Source organism: Rhinichthys klamathensis, unplaced genomic scaffold, assembly GCF_029890125.1.
Source record: "Rhinichthys klamathensis goyatoka isolate OS25496 unplaced genomic scaffold, OSU_Roscu_1.1 h1tg000111l_1, whole genome shotgun sequence".
Lineage (NCBI taxonomy): Eukaryota > Metazoa > Chordata > Actinopteri > Cypriniformes > Leuciscidae > Rhinichthys > Rhinichthys klamathensis.
In genome coordinates, this window is record NW_026606649.1 from 6,333,671 (window position 1) to 6,361,479 (window position 27,809).

General features: G+C 37.4%; 2 protein-coding genes across 3 annotated transcripts; one reads left to right on the top strand and one right to left on the bottom strand.

Annotated features, from left to right (window-relative positions):
• Positions 1 to 27,155, top strand: metap1d (methionyl aminopeptidase type 1D (mitochondrial)). 2 transcript variants are annotated; one of them, XM_056254346.1, is made up of 10 exons: positions 1 to 83; positions 3,075 to 3,238; positions 3,990 to 4,139; positions 4,250 to 4,398; positions 6,070 to 6,112; positions 6,215 to 6,378; positions 8,496 to 8,593; positions 9,072 to 9,119; positions 9,228 to 9,306; positions 27,070 to 27,155. In XM_056254346.1, exons 1-10 carry the CDS (start codon positions 44 to 46, stop codon positions 27,125 to 27,127), a joined length of 993 nt encoding a protein of 330 aa, XP_056110321.1. In that variant the 5' UTR covers positions 1 to 43; the 3' UTR covers positions 27,128 to 27,155. The 2 variants fall into 2 exon arrangements, with proteins under 2 accessions (XP_056110321.1, XP_056110320.1); XM_056254345.1 differs by lacking the exon at positions 27,070 to 27,155 and adding an exon at positions 10,494 to 10,676.
• Positions 14,064 to 15,804, bottom strand: dlx2b (distal-less homeobox 2b). Its single transcript, XM_056254348.1, has 3 exons — positions 15,277 to 15,804; positions 14,993 to 15,177; positions 14,064 to 14,832 (listed from the first exon to the last, which is right to left on the bottom strand). Exons 1-3 carry the CDS (start codon positions 15,593 to 15,595, stop codon positions 14,506 to 14,508), a joined length of 831 nt encoding a protein of 276 aa, XP_056110323.1. The 5' UTR covers positions 15,596 to 15,804; the 3' UTR covers positions 14,064 to 14,505.
• Positions 27,156 to 27,809: the final 654 nt, after the last annotated feature.

Genomic DNA, 27,809 nt, shown 5'->3' on the forward strand with positions numbered 1-27,809 from the left:
ACTGTTTGTTTGGAAGAGCACGTGACTCTCCTCCGTGGAAAACATGGCTGCGCCCTGTGCCGCTCAATGCTTTTACAGAACAGGTAGGTTTACAGGTTCATTTAGGAAGAGGTAGACTTTTCTGTCTAAATTGTAGAACATAAACACTCATTCGGACGGTAAGGCAAGCCAAACGGTGACTCAAACGAGACAGTTGTCGCTCATGTCTTATTATTTATAATCGCTTATCGGCAGTGTACGCTGGATACTATAAATATGAAACCCAAAGCCGCGCTGTTTTATAAGCTATACAGTCACCATAGTGGGCAATTCAGTTTAGTTGTTGATCAAGATGGGGGTTTCAACTTTTATATTTGGTTCCTCCAAGTAAATCTTTAACAATTAAAAATAAACAAGTTTAACAATTTGCTTACTTATTCATGCACTGCTTACTGTTCCAAGACAAGACAATGGAAAGGCTGGACTCATGGCAGTCTTGGAGCTCTTATTGTTCGCTGGTTTGGCAGAGTCTTTGTGGGTCCAGTAGAAGTAAATAGGGAAAGTAGCATTACAACTCTCGCTGTCTTTTCAGCCATGGCATTTTCTTCGTTTAAATTTAAATGAATTATAACCCAAAAGTGAAATGTTATGACTTATTTCATCCCTATAATTTCTAAGTGGTTAAACTAACTGTGTTACAACTCACCCTGTGTTACAACCATCCATGGCCTCTCCTACAACAGTCAGTTTTCTGAAAAGGACCTGACCTGCACATGTTTCAGTAATACAATCAATAGCAAAATAAATATCAACCAAGCAAATACATTCACCTCATATTTCTGTTTGAGATTTTCCCATTTATTTAATTGATGGTGTTGACACTTTTTTTTTTTTCAAGATTATTACCAATGAATGATTGGGCACAGTAATAAATACAGTAGAGACACATAACATGATCCAGTTGACATGACAATAATTATTAATAAGCATGAATTGGTGGAACTGCTTTGCCACTTAATAGATAAAAACTAACAAAGTAGTTTCTCTTTTTTTTACAGCATTAATCATTAAACTTACTTGACATTAATTATTTTCTAAATGAGAAATAAATAACTATTGATTGCTCACATTTCCACCATGTTTGTAGTTATGAAGTTAACCATCACCAATTTTAGACAAAAGGACATTCAGAACAATTATAATAGACCATCCAGAATTTGTTTGAGGCACGCTAATTCTAATCTAGCATACTGTTTAGGATAGATATATGTGAATTGGGAATGGTCGCCTCTGGGATTACAGAGCAATTAATGGTAATACACTGACATTAAGATTATCAGATCACATTGATATACTGCAGTCCTGAAGTAAGGATTATGTATTACAGTTAAAGCACCAGAATAAGTCTGCTGAAGTCGACCACACACATACACACAAAGGGAATTCAGAGCAATCCACATCCTTGGCCACATCCTTTGCTCTCTGCCACCCAAATTGTTGTCACTACACACACCCGCTACCCCACCCTGGGTTAACCCACTACTGCCTTTATTTTAAACCCCCTCAGCCACCCCTCGCTGCTTTTGAGTTACTCCCTTCATCAGTGGTTTTTTCATCTTTGTAACTCAACCCCTGTATAACTGCACTTATTTTGGGCTTTTGACCACAGTGTCTTCAGAAAAAAAGTTATTTCTTTTTTTTTCCCTGTAGACAAACCTCTGCTGTCCCTGTTGGTATGAGTTACAACATGTTTTTTGATGTATGATGATGAATTATTTTCATTTGTGGTTCAGATAAAAAAATTAAGCATCATATTATGAGAGCATCATTGCATGGTGTAATTGTTTGGACTATTTGTTTACATTGCAGCTGTGTTATTCTTTTGAGAAAGGGAATGGGTTTGGGACATGATTCACAGAGTCTAAGCAAGGAATATTTGTAGACCTTAATTTCACTTGGCAAAATTCATTTGAAAATTTGGTTGAAATGCCCTGCAATGTCATCAAACACAGACAACACTTTAGTCATACAGATACGAATATTATGATATACTATTTTAGTGTAAATAAATATTATGAATTACCAAGTTCATATATATATATATATATATGTATTCTATATAATTTAATTCATCAATGTGAATTTTCTATATCTAAATTAGTGCTGTGAATCAATAAAAAAACAAAACAAATTAATTGCACAGGTTTCTGTAAGTAATCGTGATTAATCACCCTTAACATTAAAATTGGTAACCATAAATATATTTTCAAATTGATGTAAAAATGTAATGTAAATCTAATCTAATCTAAATCTAATGTAAAAACTATGGAAGCTTATTTCCGCCGAAGAATAAAAAAAAAAGAAGTAATTGCGACATTTTATCTCACTCTTTTTCTCCCAATTGTGATTTACATCTCGCAATTCAGACTTTTTTTCTTAGTTGCGTGATATAATCTGGCAATTGTGAGCTATAAAGGCAGAACAATTGGTGAATTGCGTGAAGAATTGGGTGATATAAAGAATGTAAACTAAAGAATATATAAAGATTTAAGTGATATAAAGAAGAATTGTGTGATATAAACTCGCAATTCTGACTTTTTTTCTCAGAACGTTACAGAAGTGAACTTTTTTAACTTGTTAAAGAGCCAATATTAATCACAAATTATATATATATACTGTATGACTATGGGACAAATAACAGTTAGGAAAAGACACCTATTTAAATGAACATATACGTATACAAACAAACACATCATTTAAATAGGTGTCTTTTCCTAACTGTTATTTGTCCCATAGTCATAATAATGGCATTGTAATGGTCACATCTGGTGTACTTTATGTGGTGAAATAAGCTGGTTAAAAATGCCAACAGTTTTACCTTTAAACTGTGTCTCCCCCCCCCCCCCCCCCCCCCCCCACATCCTATGAAGAGGTTATCCATATACAGTCTTGTTCCATACAGTATATCGTTTGAAGTGCCCTTTGGACTGAACATTTACACTCACTATTTGGAATCACACTTGATAGCCGAAAGAGAGAAGTACACTTTGCAGAGCACTATCATACCATTTGTTCATCTTTTTGGCTGTGAATAGGTGGTTCAAGGCTGCTACAGAGAGTAGCACAGCTGCCCATCTGCAACAGGAGCTCATCTGGTGCCAACCAATGCCCACCTCGCCGATGCTTCTTCTGGAGAAAATCAAAAAGTTCCAGTGTGGTCCGGCCTGCCATAGTGCGCCCCTCTTATGCTGTACCCAAGGTAATCAATGCATCATCAAATGACACTGAGGGGCCGTTTGCACTACACCGTTTTCAACTACGCAGTTTCAACAGCGTTTTGGGGGCCTGAAAACACATACTTTTGAAAACTGGTTTCAAAGTGAACGTTTTTGAAAACGATTCCGTTATTGTCTTGGTGTAAACTACAAAAACTCTATTTTGTGAAAAGGGTGACATCATGCGCATGGTATTACATGTTCAGTCTATAGGCATGTAGTTTTTCTTTACAAAGTGACCTCGCCAACTACTGGCCTGGCAGCATAATACAGGATTTTTTAATTGTTTTTGCGGATCCCTGTGATCATGGATGGTTTTGACAATGTTTAAAAGTTTAATGTTGATTATAGTCGCCATGAAATCAAAATTGACAAATTTATTATAAATGATTTATCTGTTAACATTACTATTTTTTTTTAATTCATGTGTAATCTTTAATCAAAATAATTTCCCCTCCTTCTTGCAACGACAGCTCTTCTCTTGTCTGATGAAGTGTTTACTGGCGCGACTCGTGCGAGGGTGGGACAACCTGTCACTCACATGAGATCACAGCTATAGAAAAGCACAATGATCCAAACTATTCCTTATGGACAAAATCGTGTCCCGCCCTAAATTTTTCTTGTTCGAGAAGCCGTTTCACTCAGATGTACACCGTAATAGCGAAGAAAGGACTATCGCAACTTTCGTTTGATGCCAACTTTAAATTTGAAAAAGACTTGCTCTTTTTTTCTCAGCACATTCAGAGGCCGGACTACGTGTCATCCAGCAAAGTGCCTGAGTGGCCAGATTACATAGAGATTAAAGATGAGGAGCAGGTCCAGGGATTAAGAAGAGCATGTCAACTAGCCAGACACGTACTACTGCTGGCAGGAAAGAGTTTGAAGGTATACTCTGCACTTATCTGAAATTTGAGACTGTAATATTGAATAAGCTTGATGTGACACGTCCTTGAATTGTTTTTTGCAGACACCTCACAATATTGTTTGTTTGCCAGGTTGGCATGACGACAGATGAAATAGACTTTATAGTCCATCAGGAAGCGGTTCGTCACAATGCCTACCCCTCTCCTTTACATTATGGGGGGTTTCCGAAGTCAGTCTGTACCTCTGTCAATAATGTAGTATGCCATGGCATTCCAGACAGGTAACTCAGTGCAATTAAATGTGAGTGCTTTGTTGTGACTGAAAGTCTATAAATGTGTCTGTTAGTATATGGGTCAATGGCATAGAACAGGGGTACTCAATCCTGCTCCTGGAGGGCCAATGTCCTGAAGAGTTTAGGTACAACCTGCTCCAACACCTGCCTAGAAGTTTCTAGCACAGATGCGCAGCTCTACTATTGGAGAATAACTTGATAACATTATAGCCTTGACGTCACTGAATCGTTTTCAGAGTTGTATGACAGTCAATCACTGTTTGCGAATACCATAGAAATGAATTGTCGAAACTGAATCATACTCATTGCAAAATTTTTTGTGAAAAAAACAGATTTTTTTGTTGTAAACTCCAAATATATAGCTCACTAAAAAATAAATATTGAATGGCCAACATGTTACTGTACAGGTTGTCAATTCATGTAGTGATGATCTGTTTTCTCACAAAAGCAGTTTATTCAGCAAACTGAAGCCTTACCTCTACTGATATCCATTTGGGTTAACCTTAGAGGCTCTGTTTCACGCACTCAAAAGTACCTTGATTACCTGGTTTAGCTGTGTTTAATTTAAGTTTGGAGCTAAACTTTTCAGGACAGTGGCCCTCTAGGTGTAGGATTGGGCATCCCTGACATTAAATATCATAATAAAGGAAAAATCTTTTACAAATCTAGTTTAATGCACATGTGCCAACTTCTTAAACATTCAAAAGTTTGAATTTATTTGAATTTATTTACTCAAGTAGTGTAACCATCCAGTAAAAAGTCATATTTTACTTTTTATTATAAAATAAACTTTTTCGGGGAGTCATATGACAAAATAAGACAATCAGATTTAACTTTACCTTGTCTTAAAAAGTTATCAAATTATCTGACTTATTGACCTTGATACAAAAGCTGTGTCCCAATTCAGAGGCTGCATCCTTCGAAGGCCGATTGCGTCACAGCAGCGTGACAGAGGATTACATAATGTATTATTATGCACAGAAATGGACCACGGTAAACATATTTAGGCAGGTTGTGAACCCTGTTTTGTTTTCAGACTGTTGAATATCAATTTCAAAAACGTCCTTTAAATGATGCAGCCTCTGGTACACAGTTAAAGTCTTGAATTGTTTCCTGCATGTTGGTCACACCAAATTTTTCTGCATATATCTGCATGTTGGTCGCACCACATAACTCGCAATTACACAAAACACACAGGATTTTTTCTTTAATTCAGAAATGAAAAACATACTTATAAAAGAGTGTATGAATTGCATCTTTAATGTATTTTTGAACATCTTGGTAACACTTTACAATAAGGTTCGTTAGTTAACATTAGTTAACTACATTAGTTAACATGAACTAATAATGAACTGCACGTATACAGCATTCATTAATCTTTGTTCATGTTAATTTCAACATTTACTAATACTTTATGCAAATCTTGTTAACATTAGTTAATGCACTGTGAACTAACATGAACAAACAATGAACAGCTATATTTTTATTAACTAACATTAACAAAGATTAACAAATACTGTAACAGATGTATTCCTCGTGGTTTGTTCATGTTAGTTAATACAATAACTAATGAACCTTATTGTAAAGTGTTACCAACATCTTAATACAACAGTCCTGTCTTTGACCCATATACAGTCAATATTGTGTTTTATTTTCTAGTCGGCCATTGCAGGATGGAGATATCATCAATATAGATGTCACAGTGAGTCCTCTCTTTAAATTGTTAGTTAATTGTTGTTAGATTCCAATGCAGTTCTATTTCACGCATCTCAGTATCTGTAAATAGTGGATTTGCATTCTGTAGGTTTATTTGGAAGGTTACCACGGTGACACCTCAGAGACATTTCTGATTGGCTCAGTCAATGAACAGGGGAGGAAGTTAGTGGATGTGGCTCGTCAGTGCAGAGATCAGGCCATCGCCGCCTGCGGACCAGGACAACCTCTGTGCATCATTGGCAACACTATAAGGTCCGTTCCCACACTCATCCCAGTTTGCATCGCCGGTTGAATTCTTAACAGCATCCAGCACCTTCAAGAATGATGTCTGTGGGAAATGTTCTTTTATTCATTACATTTACCCACTTGCTCTTTTTTTTCTTGTTAAAAATAGCACATCTAACCCCTAAACCTCTGTTATCCCTATTGTGCACAAAAGTAGAAAAAAAGACAGCAATCTTGCCTTGTCAGACTATAAAGCCCTTATTTGATAGTGTAGTGTCTGAAGAAGGACTACACAGAGTTAATGTATTTCTCAGTGAGCTCCGAGCAAGCAATTACCCAGAGTGCATTGGGGTTTTTCCTGCAAAGGGGTGTAAATTACAGGTTAGTTTGTCTTGTTGGATGTGTGCATGTGTCCGTGTGTGTGTGAGAGAGAGAGCGAAGTAAATTACAGGCTTGCTCCTGCTGTCTTTGAGAATCGTAGACTCTGCCAGGGTGGATTCAGCTCCCCACAGAGACACGAAAAGATCCGCAGGAGCCTTTTCACAGAGAGAGGACATTCTCAATCACTCACATACAGTACAGACATCTTTAACAGCATCTTATTGACTTTACACTTCTAATACAAAGACGTAAATCTGCAAAATATCAATTGTAGAGATGCTGAAATTGGTTCAAGGTCAAAACGTGTACCTGAAAAAAAGTGTACTGTGAATATTTTATTATTTCTACTTTAATTTCATGGCATAAATGTGTGTTTTTACATGTATCTTGAAATTAATACATTTAGGTGATTAAATGTGAGGATTTTCATGCATTTTGTGTAGTGTAGCAATAGATATTCCGTCTGTGCCTGAGGAAGCAATGCTTTTGTTGTCTCTCTCTCTCTCTCTCTCTCTCTCTCTCTCTCTCTCTCTCTTTCTCTCTCTCTCTCTGCGTAGGATTCTGAGCTTCTACAGGGACATACACTGTTATTATATACACACACAGAGGGAACAATTACCTCTCCTTAGGAAAAAGCACTTAGACCTCTCTTTCACTCCTTCTCTCCCTTTTTTTTTTCATGCTGGCACCCTGGCATCCTCTCTCAAACTGTCTCTTTACATTTCTTTGTCTCTGTCTTTTATTCTCTCGTCTTTTTCTTTTTGTGTTATACACCTTCTTTGTCCTCTACCTTTCCCTTCCCCGAATATAATAAAAAAAACAACTACGCTAGAATGTTTCTAGTGTGCATTTCAGACACTGTAAAATTTGACATGTAGAAGGCAACTCCCTAATTGGGTGTAGACTCATTGGTAAACCAGAATTTACTTTTACACTTGAAGGGTTAGCAAAAAATGGAAATGAAATGAAGAACATTGTCATCAGTTACTCACCCTCATGTCGTTCCAAACTCGTAAGACTTTCGTTCATCTTCAGAACACAAATGAAGATATTTTTAATGAAATCTGAGAGATTTTAGTCCCTCCATTGACAGCTACACAACAGACACTTTGACGCTAAAAAAAGTTCATAAAGAGATAGTAAAACTAATCCATATGAATTTAGTGGTTTAGTCCATATTTTCTGAAGAGACTATAAAGATGCTTTATATGATGAACAGATTGAATTTAGGCTTAAATTCACATATAAACATTGATCAGTAAACATAAACCGAAGTTCAACCGAACCTGCTTGACACGCAAGAACAAACCTAATTGGTTCTTGCAGAGGCTCAAACGTGCTGCGCGACACATGAGAATGAACCTCATATGTTCTCGCACGTCAAGCGAACATACTTGAGCTTCAGTTTATCATATTGATGTGTGCGTTGATGAACGTGTATAAAAGCCTAATTCAGCCCGTTCATCATATTAAGCGATGATCGTGTTTCTTTAGAAAATTTGGAATAAACCGCTCAATTCATATGGATTAGTTTTACGATCTCTTTATGAACTTTTTGAAGCGTCAAAGTGGTAATCTGAGGGTGAGTAAATGATGACAGAATTTTCATTTTTGGATGAGCTACCCTGTTAATTGTTTAGTAGAAACTTTTATCCAAAAGAGAAAAATAAACAAGCAATGTATCATACAGCAACCAAGATAAACTTGGCTAAACATAGGCTAAATCATAGCATTCCCTTATCATCTTTGTTTCTGAATTACAGCAATATAGCTAATTCAAATGGATTCCGCTTGTGTCCATACTTTATCGGTCATGGGATCGGAACGTATTTCCATGGTCATCCAGAGATATGGCATCATGGTAAGAGTTCAAATTATTTAACGTATTATTCATTCATTGTACTTAATTGGAATCTTCATTAGCCTTGATTGGCTGGCTTACAGGGATAGTTTACGCAAAAATATGTTTTCATTATTTACTCACCCTCATATGATTCCAAACCTGTATGACTGGATATTTTGAAAAATGCCTCAGGGGTTTTTTTTTCTTGTTTTTCTCGTCCTTATAATGGAAGTCAGTAAGGTCCAATGTTGTTTGGAAACTAATGTTGTTCAAAGTATCGTATTTTATGTTCGTGCAGGTTTAGATTAATATGAAGGTAGTAAATGATGACAGAATGCTCCGTTTTGGGTGAACAAACCCTTTGATATGTCTAAGCTTTACTTATTTAGCTATTTAGTTTTTGTATTATTGTAACTGTGAAGTGGATTGATGTGATCAGCAAAGGTGTTTTACCCTTATTATCACCAGGGGTTCATACTACTTTTCTCTTTTACAGCCAATGACAATGATCTACAGATGGAAGAGGGCATGTCCTTCACCGTAGGTATGTGTGTGTACTGATCATTGTTTTAGATCACAGAGAGATCACATCAATATAAGCATGCATTTGTAGGATTTTAGGAAGTTTAACCATCATATCCCATTTTTCCAGAACCCATTCTTATGGAGGGATCCTCAGAATTCAGGATCCTGAGTGACAAGTGGACTGCTGTATCTGTGGATGACAAAAGGTGTGGTTTAATTTTGTCACCCATGCCGTTCTTTCACCACCTTTTTAATGAGAGCCCAATGCAGCCATTTACATGTAGCCTACATTAATCATTCATTACTTCATGCAAGAATAAGTGGCCAATTTCTATTGAGAATCTTCAAGAACTTTGTTTCTATTGGCTGTTGACATTTAGCTCAGAAAGACTAAGTACCCTCAGAATTTGAAGCACATTGAGAGCTAAGTGCTCTGCTATAAACTTTCCTTTAACAGCATATATTTCACTGGAGAGCACTCCAATGTTAATTGCAAATGAACTGATTGCCCTGTTGGCAGGTGAGAGCAGAGTGTTACTACTTGGTCAGTGGTTGATTAGAGCTCTGATTTTTAAGTAATATAATATGTATGATGTAATATGCATTATAAGAAAATGGATACTAACATTCATTCCTTTAATTCTACTTCTAAGGCGGTGGTTATTAACCTTTTTGACTCCAAGGCCACCTAATTCCAGTTGTTTGCGATTTTTTCTGGATAAGGATTTTTTTTAAATATATATTTTTTACTCGCAATTTCTATCTGACAAAATATTTTCGAGCTTGGCATAGCTAGAAAAATATATATTCATAAAATGTATAAAAATGCTCATTGAGGTTTAAATTTTTTTTTTTTATGACAGGTTACATTTATAATTTTTCAAAGGAAAAAACAACAACACCACGATCTCATGGCAATTCGTAACTATTTAACATTTTGGCAAATTTGTGGCTATATAGTATGAATTTGTACAATCTCATTTTCCTACGTTCTGCTTACGTTCCAGTAACGGGTATATTTAGTGGCTGGGTTAGAAGTGAACCATGCTTACATTTTTCTAATAATCGTAAGTTTTTGTAAGATTCACACAAAATCGCCACCTTGTAACATAGTTCGTTTTCCCTGTGAGAACAGGTTGGGGGGAAAAAAAGTTTTTGAGGGGGTAAATTAAAATATCTTGATTTTTAAGTTTTATCTTGACCTATTTTAATGCTTGTTTCGTCTTTATTTTAAATAATTTTAAGCCCCTCCTTTATGCCTTCTCAGAAGTTTGCTGAAACCCCTTAGTGGGACCCAGCCCACTGATTGAAAACCTGCTCTAAGTTGGAAGAATAAATCTCTCAACATGTTTACCTGTGTGTGTGTTCTCTTGTCTTGTGTGTTAATACTCAGATCGGCACAATTTGAACACACGGTTGTCATCACCTGCGATGGTGTAGAGATTCTGACTAAACTACCAGATGAAGATTGACTGGACAAGAATTATGGAACATCTTGAAGTGTGACGTGTGATCTGGAAGTTTTTAGAATAACAAGCTGTTATTTAAATAAATGTGTTTCATAACATGTAGACAATGTTTTATTTTATTTTATTAGCTTGACCAAATATCTTATTGAAACAGCTGTGCAGCTCCATTAATGGGTTTTTACATCTTGAATGAATGGGTTTTAATTACTTAATGCATGTAGGTTATTGTGTAATGAGTTTCAAAATCTCTTCACTGTTGCAAACTCTTTTGCTTCTGATGTCATCTCTGACAGAACTCATTGAAAGCACAGGGAATGAAATGTCATTATGTCTTATTATTATGGCGGGGTTTCTCCGTACATCATAATATTACTCCGCAGTAATGTAGTTAGCGCTGTGGATCTCTCGAGAGGTGATTATATTTATGGGCCATGGGTTACCGTATGAGCCATGTGTAGCTTATCAAGAATACCCTATAATCATATCTGCTTCACGACATCATTCGGAGACTGCTTATGCTGTCTGACATTTGACAGAGTTTGAATGTTGCTGCCTGAAGAAGTGCGCATTCATCCTCAGTGACAATAGCTGTGTCCAGTAGCCTATTACAATGAACTATTTGAAGTCAATTTTGATGGTATAAAAGAAATCATATTTTACAAGTAGCCTAAGCTATTAAATCGCTTCAAAAACTCGTTGGATGAAAGAAGTCAAATGACCAGAAAGTGCGTTCACGTGAGCACGAATCTCGAGCCGACTTCCACTCTGGGCTGTATCTGTTTAGTGGCTGCACAATTAAAGTTAATTACATTGTGACCCTTACTAGTTAATCCGTAGGTTCGTTTGCTGTGCCATCTGGTAAGATTCCTGCTTTTGCTTGAAACAGTCCATAGGCTATAGGTCTGGGCTAAAGAAACGCGCAGTTACACTATCACATAAAAAAGTTTACATGATCTATGAGTTTTTGTGTCCTTCATAATGTAGCCTATATTAAAATACGTATGATGTATTTTCAAGGGATAAATTATTAGGACTACAGTAGATAACAGATTTAAACGGCCATGAATGATTAGCCCGGTTATGTCTTTATTTTGAATTTTTAACTAGGCTGTAGCGGCAGCTCGGATGGAATTTCAGCCTTTAATCTTATTAGCGTAAAATACATAAGGCATAGCTTACAAAAAAACTAAACAAAAATAAAACTAGAAAGGGCAGATTATGAAGATGATGTAGCCTACTAGTTACATTATTAGCTACTATTATTATTAATCATCATCTGTAGGCTATATCTGTTAAAGGTCTAGCCTATTGTGATTTGATCACACTCTCTGGCCGCACATGGTGCCTCCAGCCTTTCTAATCTGTGCTCATTAAATCGAATCATAATTGCAGCCATTTAGTTTTTGTGCATCCTCACGCATTTTCCTCTGTCTGTCGCAATTACGAGCAGTTTCTGTCGCAGAGGGAATCTTTTCAGTCGGACAAAAGAAAAAGGGAATAGGCAGGGAATCTATAAGCGTTTTTTCTGATGATACAGCATGAACCGGTAGCAGGTGTTGTAGTCTCACGATGTCGTGATCCTTATTGACCTTATAATGTCGTATTTTCGCTCACTTTTAGTTTCAGCGTTTTCTTTCCGTATTTTCTGTTTTATTTACAGCATTTCATTATCTTTTCTTAGTGTTTGAAGTTGAAATATTGCTGAGTAGTTATTATAGGCCTATAGGCTATCTTTTCCCCCGTTTCATATGTGGCCGTGAATGCGCAATAATGATTTACAGTCAGATGGGGTTCTTTGATTTCTCCGACCTAAATGAACCAAATCAACGCCAAATCAACTTTTGCGTTACCATCGTGTAAACCTTTGCTTAGCTAGTCTACAAAAAGCTTTATCAAAAGTTATTCAAATGAAATTTTTAGAAATAATAGAAACCCCCTGCTTCATGCAGATGTAGTGGCTTTGAATCCGCGGAAGCAGTCATTTGGACTGGTGTGGTTGCAAATAAGCCCTGGCATTTCAATTACTGCCAGCTGTGAATGTTGACATAAGGAGTGAAGCAGAACGGTACAAATGTGCTACAATCATAGTCTTTGGGTTTGAGAATGAGATACCCCAAATCAGAATAAAAATAGATTGTCTTTTTCAATAAGAATCAAAGAATTCAGGGCATGTAACCACGATGCCCATATTTAGAAAAACCACGGAAGCACAAATTAACCTCAAAAGAAACAAATCATAGAATATAAACAATTAGTTACAACAGCCCATGAAACTTTATTCTTATAAATAGCTAGTGAGTAGCCTAAACTTCGGGAATACTGATGATTCTGCTGTGTGTTTGTTTGTTCGGTCGAGCTGATTGATTTCTTCCTGTAAGGCCTATATATTCTTTTCATTATGTTTTACCTTTAAAATTTAGTATTTTTAGATAATAGCCTACAAATGTTTTTGAATTTCAGAAATTAATAATAGGTTCATTCATGACATACAACATAGCTGAATACATATTCCACTTTGAGGGCCAAATCGTCCAATAAAGCAAATATGCAATCTACTGTTTGTATTTTGTATTTTCCATACTTATAATTACAGAAACGTTTAATCCCAATTTCACAATGACAAAAAGGTTACATGGACTAGATTACAGATACTGCAGAATATGCAAACATGGGCAAAGCCACATTTTAACTTGAAAGTAACACTTGGGCAAGTGGTTGTATATGCTTTGCCCTTAATCCGGATTTCCCACCTATTCCAGTAACTAATTTTAGTTCCAAAAATATTGAACGTGACTATGTAAAGACGTGAGGCGAGCTATGAGAACTGTGTGTCCCCGTACAAGAATAGCTCAAGGCTGTGCTGGAGCTGAAGCGAGGGCTCGAGGAGAATGTTTCCAGGGCGGTCTGCTTGAGGCGGTTTTATGTATTTTTTCTCTGGTTGAGTGGCGTTCATAAAACGTCTGGAAGAGGAGCGAGCTGACTCCAGAGAGTCTGGAGTGGGAAGAGCTCTCGCCGCACGCGGAACGCCCTCGCATCTCCTTCTGCGCATGCCAAGACGCGTCTGAATGCCAGAGGTAGAGGATATACCTCCTCAATTTTTTTATTATTATTATTTTTTTTTTAACAAAGGATTAAATAGAATTCGATTCGTTCAACCGAATAATCACACATGCATTAAAAACGCTATGCTATGCACTGAAACAGATTGTCTATACACAGAAAAAGTATGCATGGTCTGTAGAATAATGTTTTCTGCAAGCCTTTGCGGCCATAATTTCTTAATTTCTATTAAAACTAAATTAGATTAGTGCTTATGAACCCATGTTCTATTTACGCAGAGAGCGTCCAAAATTGTCACACTTTAGTTTCATTCACATGATTTGAGCGTTTTAAAGAAAAATTTGCCATGGTTCAACGGACGTGGAAATATCAACACACACGGTTACATGATTGTACGATCCTTCACGACACTTTTACGATCCATTGATAAGATCAAGTATCATTTTTACAGACAAAAACCGTGGGTCAATGAAAACATCCATAGGCCTACGCGATAATCAAAGAACGAAACGTTAATTGATAGTAAAACGCACATTTAATTATGACTGCAGGTTGTATAAGCATTTTAATAGATTTATCACTAAACCTATAGGCCTATATTCTGTACAACACACGAAAAAGGGCTACCCGTTTGTACTTGGAATGTGAAATAAACATCTGATTACCTTTTTCAATTGTACTATAACGAAAACAAATAAATAAATAGAAAAATAATTTAATATGCTTGTTCGAGCGCATCCAAAGTATTCCACAGCAAACATCTTTAGCAAACCCAGCCTGAAAATAGATTTTAAAGTTAATGTTCTCCTAAAATACAAGTCCAGTGACACGATAGGCCTATTATTTCCTCCTACAACAGGTGTATTCAGTCCTCTGTTAGAATATGGTCCCTGCACTCATTGCAGAGCTGTGATGAGGTTGTATTAAGGTACTGGGCTGTAGATGTGTGACCGTATTCGTGGAGGAGTACCATGAATAGTTTGTCAAGAACGATGGGGCAGTGGTGTTTGGTGGCCCCGCGGGCTGCTCTGAAACCGTGTCCCCGTCGTTCGCTGTCTGGTTCGGAGGGAAATCCCAACCTGCCTGTGGTGGAGGAGTGTTAGAAGGAGAGTCACCGGATACAATCTGCTGGTCTGCTGGAATCTCGCCGTTTTTCCACAACTTTTTGAATTTTGAGCGTCGGTTCTGAAACCATATCTTCACCTGTGGATATTCAAAACAACGCGCAAATCTAAGTTAAACAGGCAATACAATTCCAAAACAACTAACATCATTTGGGACACAGGTCTACAATGAAAATAAAAGGACTACAGAAATATAGTCTACACATATCATAGCAACAAAAAGAACCCGCGCTTTTGACCTGGGTCTGTGTGAGGCCCATAGACGCCGCCAGTTCCGCGCGTTCCGGGAGCGCAAGATACTGGGTCTTTTGGAATCTGCGCTGGAGAGCCGCCAGCTGAAAACTGGAGTAGATGGTTCGCGGTTTCCGGACTTTCTTTGGCTTTCCATTCACCATGCGTACCTCCGGTTCACTCTCTTCCTTCTCTATCAAAATTAACCACAAAATTGTCATTAGAAAATATAAGAATAGAAGACAATGAAGGTAAAAGAAAACGACGTTTGGGAATGCTGAGGTGGTCTTACCCGGTTCGGTTGGTGTGGGTGAAGAACTGGGTCCATACGTTCCATAAGCGCCATAGGAAGAAGCATAGCCTAAATCGTAAGCTTTGGGGCTGTAGTGGACATTACCCACTGTACCAGGATGATAGGAATAAGATGCCAGTTGTGCGTACGCTGTCCCTGTGCAGTGTCCTGTCTGCGCACTACTGTAGAAGCTGCTGTCGGTCACAGTTGACACCGGCAGTGTTGGGGAATCCTGCGACTTGTGAACGGTACTGAAGCTGCTCGAAGTAATATGGTTTGTATGCATATCCGAGCCAAGGCTATCCAGAACAGCGGTCATTTTTGCAGGAAAAAGTAAACTGAATTTAGGCTATACTTACCGTGACCACTTATAATGTTCAAAATATGTAGGCTACCTCTAACAATTAATCGGTGAAACAAAAATCACAAAACTTATAAAGATAGTTCGTTTTGCCTCAAGTCACATATCCATGGTTAATAGAGGGTTTGAGCTCCGCGGCGGTCTCTGCCTTGGAGATGCTGACGGGCGGGCCATATACTGGGCGTCATGTGGTAAAGCGAACCAATCGCTTCGCAGGCAGTCCTGCCAGTGCCAGCTGAAGGAAGACCTTTGACAAGTCGAAATAACAAAACATCTTGCAGCTGGTCTTAAAGGTTTTTTATTTACAAAGAGTTGATTTAAAAAAATACATTCATCTACTAAATTAATTCAATAGTCCAAAAACATTAGCAAAATAATTATGGACATTTCAAAAAGAGACTATTAAAGAAAAAAATCAAAGACTATTTGTTTTTCCAGATGGAAAAAAAAGCCCTTAAATGCACAGGAGTTTTTGCTTTCCCTAAAGTTTTAAAGACATAAAGCACGTTCCTTTCTATAGTTAGAACATTTTGACGCAGCTAATTTAATTCAATGTAATTCATTTATAATTTAAGTTTCTTGTTTAAAGGGAACCTTTTTAAGATGCCTGAACCGTTAACCTGGCAAATGGAGCATTGCGCATGTAAATTACTCTATCAATAACCTACATTTAGACATAGGCCTACTAATGGTCTAAAAGTACTATGGAATGAAGCTTACAGTCTTGATTAAAGGGGTCTATTTCTCCATTGTTGAGAAGCACGGTTTTACTGGAATGCCATCTATCGTTGAAATGTTGTCAGTGTATTCTACGGAAGCAGTCTGCATTCCTCTGACTAATCACAGACGGCGCCAGTCTACTCACACCCACAGGTGCGCAAAACAGCAATTATTGCCCGGTAAACACCGGGGATAAAGCGCGGAACCAGCCCTATATGATGCTCTGTCGCGCCAAACGCCTCGTACGCAGACCCACATAGAAAACTACCTCAGTCACGAGAACTGGCAATTTACTCAATTCTGTCAACTCAACAAACTCTGTGGCCTAAGCTTTGCCAGCTGTAATCCTCAGGTGACTTGTCTCTGCTGTGGTGCGATTTAAAAACAGAATTGTATAAAACATTTTAAACTAAAAGTATTTGGCTATTTTATAACATATTGCCTGTAGAGTAGCCAATAAAATCGTATTGTGCCGTCACTCGATTAGATTAGAAATTATTTTCTGAAGGATGAAGAATTTGATTAAAATAGCCTATAGGTGGTCATTAGGGCTAATAGTATGCAGCTAATTACTATATAGTATACAGTCAAATCGATATTCAAAAGTTTGCAGTTGAAGTCAGTCTGTGCTCTTTTCTGCTCAGGTCAGGTGTGCAGTTGACAAGAAATAGAGGCGACCTCTGGCGCCCTCCTGCGTCTTTAAATGTGAAATGGCCTTTTTAGAGATGTCTTCCGCAGTGAAGTCACCCCAAATTCCCCCTCGGAGTATGCGTATTATTATTATTAATCATATTTGTTATTATTTTACCTTTTTATCTTTCTTAGGAGCGAAAACTTTATTGTATTTATTTACAGATTTTAACAGCCACTAAACAAATCTGAGTAGCCTATCCAGTAACAAGATAGGTTATAGCCTGTGAAATGGGATAAACTAGGCTTTAACTTTAGAAGATAATAAAAGGTTTTCTAAGTGAATGCAATAACATTTTGATTTAAATTGTAGCTGTAACTGTTTAGCTCATGCAACTGAACTACATTAGTAAACACAAGATGGCACTGTTTCCTGAAATAGCCTACTATTTCAGGCAATTGTGTTTTTACTGTGCGTTAGAGGAAAGAGGTCATATAGGTTAAGTATAGTATTGAACAGGTATTATTTAGATTTAGGAACACATCAAATACAAATATCAACTATACTATTTTGTTACAACAAATAGGCCTACACTATTCAAAGACTGATACATCATTTGCACAGGCCGACTGTTTTTACTAAATCAAATGCAGAACAGATTTATTTTAATGAGTATCACAAACTATGCAATGACATCCATTAGAAAGAACCCAATAGAAAGGTCACTGTCACTACATAAAGCAAACATATTTGCTCCAACAATAGATACAGCTAGCTTTCATCAACATACATGTCAGCTTTCTTTGGATAAGACCAAATCAGCAGTAGACAAAGTTTAGATATGTACTCTCTACATGTTTTCCTAAGTACAGTTTTCTTTACTTTGTTTATTATTTTACTGTGTTCTCATCTGTTCAGTACTTTACAATCTGTTTAGAGTTTGTTGAACTTTGTTTGGTCTACTTTCCTTTCAAATAAGTTGTGATTAACCCTTTCAAGCATAGAGGTCACCAGGGGCGATTCTAGGGTCAGAGCTTTAGGGGTGCTGACCACCCAATGAGCCCCACTGCCACACCCACCCTCTTTTCACACACAAAAAAAAAATATATGTCTATTGAAAAATAACTTTATCATTTTAATATTGGTTCAACTAACTCCAAAATCCAGATTTTTTTTTCTTTTTTTTTTGAGACCTTTTCAGAACACCAGCTTAAAGGTGCATTGCGCAACATTTCATGTTAAAAATACCCATTTTTCTAACCCATACATGCTTAAACAATTGCCTGATGGGCTGAATGAGCCTTCTCTGATCACTGCGATTGCCTCTATAATCCTGTACAGTAAAATAAATAAGAGGGATTCGGGCCGGAACGTGAGACTGGGCGTGACGTCATGCGCGTTCACGCTCCCCTGACTATGTCTGGCAGGTGTGTGTATTCGCCGCCATTCTCCGTATTAGCGAAGACAACTCGAGCGACAAAACTTCAGTCAACTTTCGACAAAAGTAGAAGATGGATTCAAAGAGACCGGCTTGTAGTTCATAAACCCCAACGCAAACTCCACGCAAGACAAAGACAGTAAGGCAGTTTCGCTTGTCGCCAGAGGGGGGCATAGTTCTGCAACTCAGAGAGTCACTGTAGTCACTCGGACTATTTCAACAATGTCTTTCATAACTTTTGGGCCGGTCAGTTTCGATCCCTTAAGAAGCCTATGGAGGAGTGATCCAGCTCTCAGATTTAATCAAAAATATATTTTTGTGTTCCGAAGATGAACGAAAGTCTTACGGGGTTGGAACGACATGAGGGTGAGTAATTACTGACAGAATTTTCATTTTTGGGTGAACTTACTCTTTAATTGTGAGAGTTCACACAGACAGCCCCCTGTAACAAACACAAAACCTTCTTCACTCAGCCTTTTTTTACGGAGCCCCCCTAGTCCCACTTTATCAAAAAAAAAATTATAACTATCTCGTGGCCTCAAGATAGTAACTTGTGGCCTTTTTTCCAACGCGCCGGCGCCTCTGTGTCCTGATTATATTGTCTACTATATTTGCTTCTTATTTATTAATCCAGGCAAATTTGTTGATGAAACATTGATTAAAATGAAAATACAATTTATACAAAACGAAATTCACTTTGAATTTGAAAAGGCTTTCTACAAAACAAAACTTAATAACTTAATCATGTCTGACCCATTCCAAATGTTTTCCGATATATTGGTCATCTTGATCTTATCTTACTCATCTCATACGGTTCCCTTTTCATATAATCAACATAGATGAAAAAAAAAAAAAAAACATTATATTATTTAAACATAAATATGAAACGTATGTTTACGTTTTTTAACTTATATTTAAGCGTCACACCGCTCCGCTTTGCTCACATGCTCTGGTGTGTAGCCTATACATGCATGTGTGCGTGCATGTGGTGGAGGGGTGCGATTTTCGAATAATAATCAAATAATACCCAGCGATCTTCGAATATTATTTTTGCTTGAAAATTTCGTTTTGAATTAATTGTATCTTCATTTTAATCAATGTTTCATCAACAAATTTGCCTAGATTAATAAATAAGAAGCAAATATAGTAGACAATATAATCAGGACACGGAGGCGCCGGCGCGTGAACTGGAGCGCGTCTCATAAATGAACCGAAACTCAGCGTATAAGCTACTTGCTTATCTATAAATTGCTTATCTACTTCAATCTATAGAATGCTTGAAATGTCTACTTTTAAACAAAACAATTAAAAACTAAAAGAAATTGGCTACTCTCTGCTTATGTAGGCTAATTCATATGAAGTGTGCATTTCTCTCTATAGGCGCGTTAATACTGCGAAGATGGCGAGTCTGCATTGTCAACTTTATCTTTGCAGCCACTGACATAGTAAACACTAGTTTATTAATAAACAATTCAAATGTTTCATGCATAATCATTACTTGGTTCTTTGTGGCAAGCTTTATTTCAGGTGTTGCGTGATATCTCTGCGCCCAAGTAGCCACGAGTTACTATCTTGAGGCCACGAGTTACTATCTTGAGGCCACGAGATGCTATCTTGAGGCCACGAGATACTATATATTGAGGCCACGAGTTACTATCTTGAGGCCACGGGATACTATCTTGAGGCCACGAGTTACTATCTTGAGGCCACGAGATGCTATCTTGAGGCCACGAGATGCTATCTTGAGGCCACGAGTTACTATCTTGAGGCCACGAGTTACTATCTTGAGGCCACGAGTTACTATCTTGAGGCCACGAGTTACTGAGGCCACGAGATACTATCTTGAGGCCACGAGTTACTATCTTGAGGCCACGAGTTACTATCTTGAGGCCACGAGTTACTATCTTGAGGCCACGAGTTACTATCTTGAGGCCACGAGTTACTGAGGCCACGAGATACTATCTTGAGGCCACGAGTTACTATCTTGAGGCCACGAGTTACTATCTTGAGGCCACGAGTTACTATCTTGAGGCCACGAGATACTATCTTGAGGCCACGAGTTACTATCTTGAGGCCACGAGATACTATCTTGAGGCCACGAGATAGTTATAATTTTTTTTTTTTGACAAAGTGGGACTAGGGGGGCTCCGTAGGTTTTCCTGACCGGTCCAAATAAGTTGTGATTAACCCTTTCAAGCATAGAGGTCACTACAGTGGACATGTATTAAAAAAGCCATTTTCTTGTGTATGTATGAGCTTTGATGGCATATAGTTGCTTGCACACAAACCACTACAGTGGACACTAGTGCATCATCCTATACACTGCCACCAAGTGGCAAGTCGTTGTATGTCAAAAAAAATTCTTCTCCAAACCAAGATGGTTGAGGGCCATTTAGAAATGCCAAATTCCTCCAGAATATCCATCCATTCCTTCTATCATATGAGACTCTTGCAGGTAAAAAAAAAAAAAAAAAGTTGTAACATCTAAGGAGTAAAATCATTCTTACATTTTCATAATGATTCTAAATTGGTAGGAAATTCTGAATAATCCATTAAATTGGACAGCATGCATTACTATTATTTCAGCTACAATTCATCCTATTACTTTGACTATTGTTATTCCTGAAAATACTTCATCTGCAGTTACTTTTTTGGCTGTAAATAAATTTACTTGTGTTATTAGATTGTAATTTGCAGTTACGTCAAAAAAGTAATCTGATTATGTAATGCATGTTACTTGTAATACGTTACTTTACTCGTAACATCAAAACAGTAATGCACATTACTTTTAATATGTTACTCTACCCGTTACATCAAAAAAGTAATCTGATTACGTAATGCACATTACTTGTAATGCATTACTTCACTCGTTACATTAAATAAGTTGAAACCCAACTCAGACTATGTAGATAATGCTCCCTCCAGTCTGATTTACCCTTATTAGCTGATAATTCTGATTATGCTCAAAATGGACAAAATCAGTTCTCTCTGAGAAAACCTCAGACTCCAATCTACATTGATCTATTGATTTTTCAGACTGTTCGGTGTCTGGTTCGGAGGGAAATCCTAACCTGCCTGTGGTGGAGGAGTGTAGAGGGAGAGTCATCGGATACAATCTGCTGGTCTACTGGAATCTTGCCGTTTTTCCACAACTTTTTGAACTTTGAACAGTGTGATTTTTAGCAATCAGGTGTTTTCAAATCTCTTTGTAAAATATGTGAAAAAAAAAAAAAAGTTCCTATCTTGTTTTTCATGCCCTAAGAGCAATAAAAACACAGGGTTAGTCTGGTTAGTTTCCGGTTACATTCAGACTTCTAACAGACTTGTTTAATGCTGAATATTAAATACAATGCCCTACACGCATACTAATATTACAAGAATATGACGCATAAGCTTTCCAGCTATCAAAATAACTCTCTAAATGGGCTGCTACTTAAACATGATTTTTTGTGCAACCCTGGCTGAGTGTTTCTTAGTCATCATCCTCATTCACATTGTCACAAAGAGTGTAAATTTCCTGTGGGTATGTGCTTTGTGCTTTGAGGAAAAACCTGACAGGCAATACTTCTAAACAAATTCATTTGTGGATTCATAATCCCGATTTCCTGTGCTTGTTGGTCTACGTGGGGCGGGGGGATCCTGGATTTGCTGCAGCAAGAAAAACATTACCTTTCTTATGGCTTTGAAGAAAGTAAGAAGGGAATGTGTTGTGCCAGAGGGTATACTATAGTGGAATAATGTAGAATCAAACAAACAAACATGGTCAGTAGTATTTGTTTATGAGGGTAACATTCCAACATTTTCCCCCCAAATCCAATCCCTTTATACCCTTGATGTGACCTGCACACCTGTCAGTTGTGCTTTTGTGAATATCACTTCCAGATGAAGTTGATAGAGCTCATCTCATGTTCTCAGTCGAATAGAATTTCAAAGTTCTAGAGGTCTCTGTCCCTCTTGATGTATTCCATCAGTGTGCAGCTAAGGGGTTCAAAGATGATGTTGATATAAGAATATCATTGATGGTCATATTATCAGACGGTCTTTAAACACATTACACAAACACATTTATGCTTTTGAATGATAAGAAACTAATATTAGTGCATTTTTTTTAAGTCTGTGTACATTTTGTTTTGGGACAGCTTGTACAACCATTTTTGAAAATAACTGTAAACAACCAAAGTTTCAGTCACAGGTCTGTTGCGTAAAATGTTAACTGTTTTTGTTGAACTGCCGTCAGTACCTCAAATGCATTCTGAGAACAGAACAGAACAGAACAGAACAGAACAGAACAGAACAAAACAGAACAAGACGACCTGCAGGAGCATGTGAAAAAGAGAGCTGGAGGGCTGGGAGGAAACGAGGGGTGGTGAGGTGTGTTTGAAGATTAGAAGGAGCTGTGAGGTGGGGCTTCCGCATGTGTGTGTGTGTGGTTCAGGTATTCCATGTTGTGGGGACATAATGTCATTGTCCTAAAATGTCCCCACCAAGATAGTAATACCAGAAATGTTTGATCTTGTGGGGCCATTTTTTGGTCCCCATGAGAAAAACTTATAAATCATACTAAATTATGTTGTTTTTTTAATGTAAAAATCCCAAATGTTTTCTGTGAGGGTTGTTTTTAGGGGGAGGTTTAGGTTTATGGGATAGAATATACAGTTTGTACAGTTTAAAAGTCTTTACACTACTGGTAAAAAGTTTGGAATCAGTAATACTTTTATCAAAAGTGACAATAAAGACTTACTTTTGTTACAAACAAATCTGTGGATATTTTTCTTACACAAACGCATCACTTTGCTTCTGAAGGCCTTTATTAACCCCCCTGAGCCGTGTGGAGGACTTTTATTGAAGCTCCTTTTATTGAAGCGTAGTTAAATTTTAGGCAATTCATTACTACCACTGTAAAGGTTTTTTTCAAGGTAACTTTTGCAGAGTAGCCTATTAAATACTTTATTCACATAGTTGTACATACTGTTTATAAACATACATTGTTTGAAGGAATTTACTTCAAATCTACTGTACTCTTCCCGAACCCAAGCAGTATTGAAATAGTACACTTACAAGTTTACTTCTAGTACATTGATATTAGTATACTTACTACATAAAGTATACTTAAAATATATTTGAACTTTACTTAAGTCTAAGTATACTTAATAAAATAAACTTGAAATATACTTATTTTTCGTAAGAGTAGGCAGGAGGTTGTGATTGGTTAAGCACTTTCCTTTACTTAATGGTGTCGGTGTGCATGTGTCTTCTGTAACTGTGGGTGTTAAGTATTCTCCATGGAAACAAAGCAATTAATTGCAAATAAAATACCATCTTTCAGGTTCATCCTTGCCGGAGGTCAAACACTTATGTAATGAAGTGTTTCATACAGTGAGTTGGTGTGAATTATTGCGTGTATCATGTCCCAATCGTCTCCTTCATCCTCTTCCTCATCTTATCTCTCTTCTCCCTCCCTTTCCATTGCTTTATAACTGTGGTTTATAAACCCTCTGGGTGTGGTTCAAGCATTCGGAGCCCAGACAGTAAAAGTTTGTCAGTGCATCTGTTTATGATTACAAACAGAGTTTGCGATTTCATTTACTCTATACACACACACACACACACACACACACACACACACACACACACACACACACACACACACACACACACACACACACACACACACACACACAGAGGAACTTTACTAAATAAACATTTAAACGGTTAGTTCACCCAAACATGAAATTTCATTTATCAGTTACCCACTGTCATGTCCCTCTAAATCCCAAAGTGTTTTGTCCATCTTCAAAAAATGTTTTTACTGAAACTTGAGAGATTTCTGCTCCATTATTAAAAGTCCATTACCAAACCTTTAATGCTAAAACTTTTAACGTCATATAAGAAATTCATGAACCAATTTAATTTATGCGTTTTATTCATCTGCAAGATGTTAGATGTTTGTCTAACAAACATCTAACAAACATCTTGCAGATGAATAAAACGCATAAATTAAATTGGTTCATCATATAAAGCAATTGTGTCTTTTCAGAAGACTTAATGCATGATTGAATTTCTTATATGACGTTAAAAGTTTTAGCATTAAAGGTTTGGTAATGGACTTTTAATAATGGAGCAGAAATCTCTCAAGTTTCAGTAAAAACATTTTTTGAAGATGGACAAAACACTTTGGGATTTAGAGGGACATGACAGTGGGTAACTGATAAATGAAATTTCATGTTTGGGTGAACTAACCGTTTAAATGTTTATTTAGTAAAGTTCCTCTGTGTGTGTGTGTGTGTGTGTGTGTGTGTGTGTGTGTGTGTATAGAGTAAATGAAATCGCAAACTCTGTTTGTAATCATAAACAGATGCACTGACAAACTTTTACTGTCTGGGCTCCGAATGCTTGAACCACACCCAGAGGGTTTATAAACCACAGTTATAAAGCAATGGAAAGGGAGGGAGAAGAGAGATAAGATGAGGAAGAGGATGAAGGAGACGATTGGGACATGATACACGCATTAATTCACACCAACTCACTGTATGAAACACTTCATTACATAAGTGTTTGACCTCCGGCAAGGATGAACCTGAAAGATGGTATTTTATTTGCAATTAATTGCTTTGTTTCCATGGAGAATACTTAACACCCACAGTTACAGAAGACACATGCACACCGACACCATTAAGTAAAGGAAAGTGCTTAACCAATCACAACCTCCTGCCTACTCTTACGAAAAATAAGTATATTTCAAGTTTATTTTATTAAGTATACTTAGACTTAAGTAAAGTTCAAATATATTTTAAGTATACTTTATGTAGTAAGTATACTAATATCAATGTACTTGGACACTGAATGTCTTCCAGCTTAATGCACTGCTATCAGCTAAAAAGTTATGGATCTTTAACAGGGAGTTTGAACCAAGGATGTTCCTTTAGCCAATCATATTCTCATCTTCCTGTTCTTCCAAAGTGATTATTCACATCGCATTTATGGCTGACAAACAATTATGCCCATGAGAAAAGATGTCAGACTTCAAATTATGTACCTCCCTAAACAAGCCAAGAAACAGCCATTGAGATAAATGAAAATGTTTGGTAGACCTGCTTAGTCACAAATACTTTACAAACCTTTATCTTGAGCAAAATGTTATATGTTTAAGAATCCTCCAAATATAATCAGGCTCTAGTATCCACCTTATTTTTGACGTGACGTGGCCATTTGTAAATTGAATGTGTCTGGCTTCCAGTGTCATCCGCTTCCAGTTATTTTTAGCTGTACAAAACAGCTTGTTATGCTGCTTGAAATTGCAAACTGGTATTTCTTACCATATTATTTTAATGTATTATAACACACTGGTTGGTAGTTCAAATAGTTTTAGTGTTTACTGCACATTATTCTAATGAATTGTAAAGTATTCCCACACATATGCAAAAAATTTTGCTTGTTTCTGCACTGCAAAATCAGGTGGATATTAAACTAAAACATCTACTACATATACTAGTAAATACTAGCAATATACTGTATACTGTGTCAAGTCAAAGAAAATTTAATCTGAATACACAGCTAGGTTTGAATGGCTTTTAGTTGAGAATGTCTATATTTATTTTTAAAAATGTTTGTGAATTAGATTGTAATTGGTAATTGTGATAGAATTATAAAAACCATGAAAATAAATAAAATACTTTTTGTAGGGCTATTTCTAGAAAATGAGGATTACACTGTGTTGGTGAAGGTCTTTAGATTCTCACAGTATCACTTTATCAGTCTGTAGTGGAATCACATGATCATTAAGAGCGGCTAACCCACAGGAATCCTTTACAGACACTATAAACTTACATCACCTGACTCTGAAAAGAGAGTGAAAGATGAAGTGTGAAAGTTAGGGTGATAAAGATGTACGTAAAATGGTCTGAAAGTGAGCAAGAAAGCATGTTTGTCTCCCTATGCATTTTTAAAGCCAGGCCATGTCCTTTAACGCCCAAAATAGCGAGAGCTTCCAGAGTTTATTAGCTGTAACTTTGGAACTGACGCATCCCTTTGCACTGTTAATGCAATAGCAAAGCATCTAAGTTGAATTTAGGAGAGGATAAGCATGAAATTAAAATCAGGTGTGTGTGTGTGTGTGTGTGTGTGATAGAAAAGAAGACAGAGGGAACTGACTCGAAAAAGTCACTCAGAAGTTACTCAAAATTAATACAAATCAATAACAATTCTCCTGTCATTTTTGAGAAATATCAGACCATCATGCCTTGGAAGCCACCAAGAGTTCAGTTATTGTCTCTGGTGGGATGTCTGCCTAAATCTAATTATGTCCTTCTTAAGGTAAAATTACTTAACTTAATGAAGTGTCCTTTATGAGTCCAGATCAGTGAAGCTGACCAGTATCTGAACCTTTTCTTCATTGGTAAAAAAGCTGCCCTAGCACAACATCAAAAAGTTTTTTTGTTTAATCAGATCGAACTAGAAATGAAGACCGCAGATCATTTCTCTGGTGTCCCTATATTCAAAAAGAGGAAAAATGCGAATAGTTCAAAGAAATGGTTAAACATACACTGTAAAAAATTAGAAATATTTTTGACCAATTAATTTCTATATAACCACGAGGCACAGATTTTAGGTTAGCATTTTTTTTTCAGCGTAACTCCCTTAAAGAAGATCTCGTCTTTCCCTATCAGTCAGTCACGTTCGACGTTACGTCAGATCTGATTGACACAATGGGATCTCGCCTGAGAGCCCAATCACCTTCGAGTGGTAACAAAACAAGCCAATGGACATTGGCGAGTGAGATTTGCAAATTGCATGGTAAGCCATTCCCGTACATATGGGTATATAAGGCAGCGTGCAACACTTCCTCAGTTAAGCTTTAACTTCGGAGCCGAGTGGTTTTCTCACTGTGTTCTTGACAATCATCGTTCGAGCGAGCATGTTGAGGTAGCGTTCGTTGATGAGTCATGTACCCACTGCAGGAAGATGACCATCACGATGTTGAGATCGAGACTCCAATACCTTGAAAAAGGTTGATTCCTGCTATTGCCGCTCTTTCCCCCGGAGGAGGGCCGGGTAATGTCTGGGGGCCTGGCTAGCGCTTCCCAGCCCGTCTCACTGGTTCATTCGGACGATCAGACTAGGCTATGTGAGTCAGTTCACCTGGCATCCCCCCAGATTCATCAGCTTCCGGTTTACCTCAATGGCAGACAAGGATGCTTCTGTCCTGCGTGCGGAAATTGTGGTCCTGCTGGAAAAGGAAGCAACAGAGCTGGTCCCTTCAGCCGAGATGAGGTCAGGGTTTTATAGCCCATACTTCAACGTACCCAAGAAAGGCGGTGGGTTATAGACGATCTTGGATCTGCGTGTCTTGTGTCCCTTCACAAGCTTCCGTTCAAGATGCTAAC

Coding starts and splice junctions, on each gene's coding strand:
- dlx2b (XM_056254348.1), bottom strand. CDS start 15,595: ATGACCGCTGTTCTGGATAGCCTTGGCTCGGATATGCATACAAACCAT. Junction 15,178..15,276: donor ACCCACACCAACCGAACCGG/GTAAGACCACCT, acceptor TAATTTTGATAG/AGAAGGAAGAGAGTGAACCG. Junction 14,833..14,992: donor TGGGCCTCACACAGACCCAG/GTCAAAAGCGCG, acceptor GAATATCCACAG/GTGAAGATATGGTTTCAGAA.
- metap1d (XM_056254345.1), top strand. CDS start 44: ATGGCTGCGCCCTGTGCCGCTCAATGCTTTTACAGAACAG. Junction 84..3,074: donor TCAATGCTTTTACAGAACAG/GTAGGTTTACAG, acceptor GGCTGTGAATAG/GTGGTTCAAGGCTGCTACAG. Junction 9,120..9,227: donor GGGCATGTCCTTCACCGTAG/GTATGTGTGTGT, acceptor CCATTTTTCCAG/AACCCATTCTTATGGAGGGA.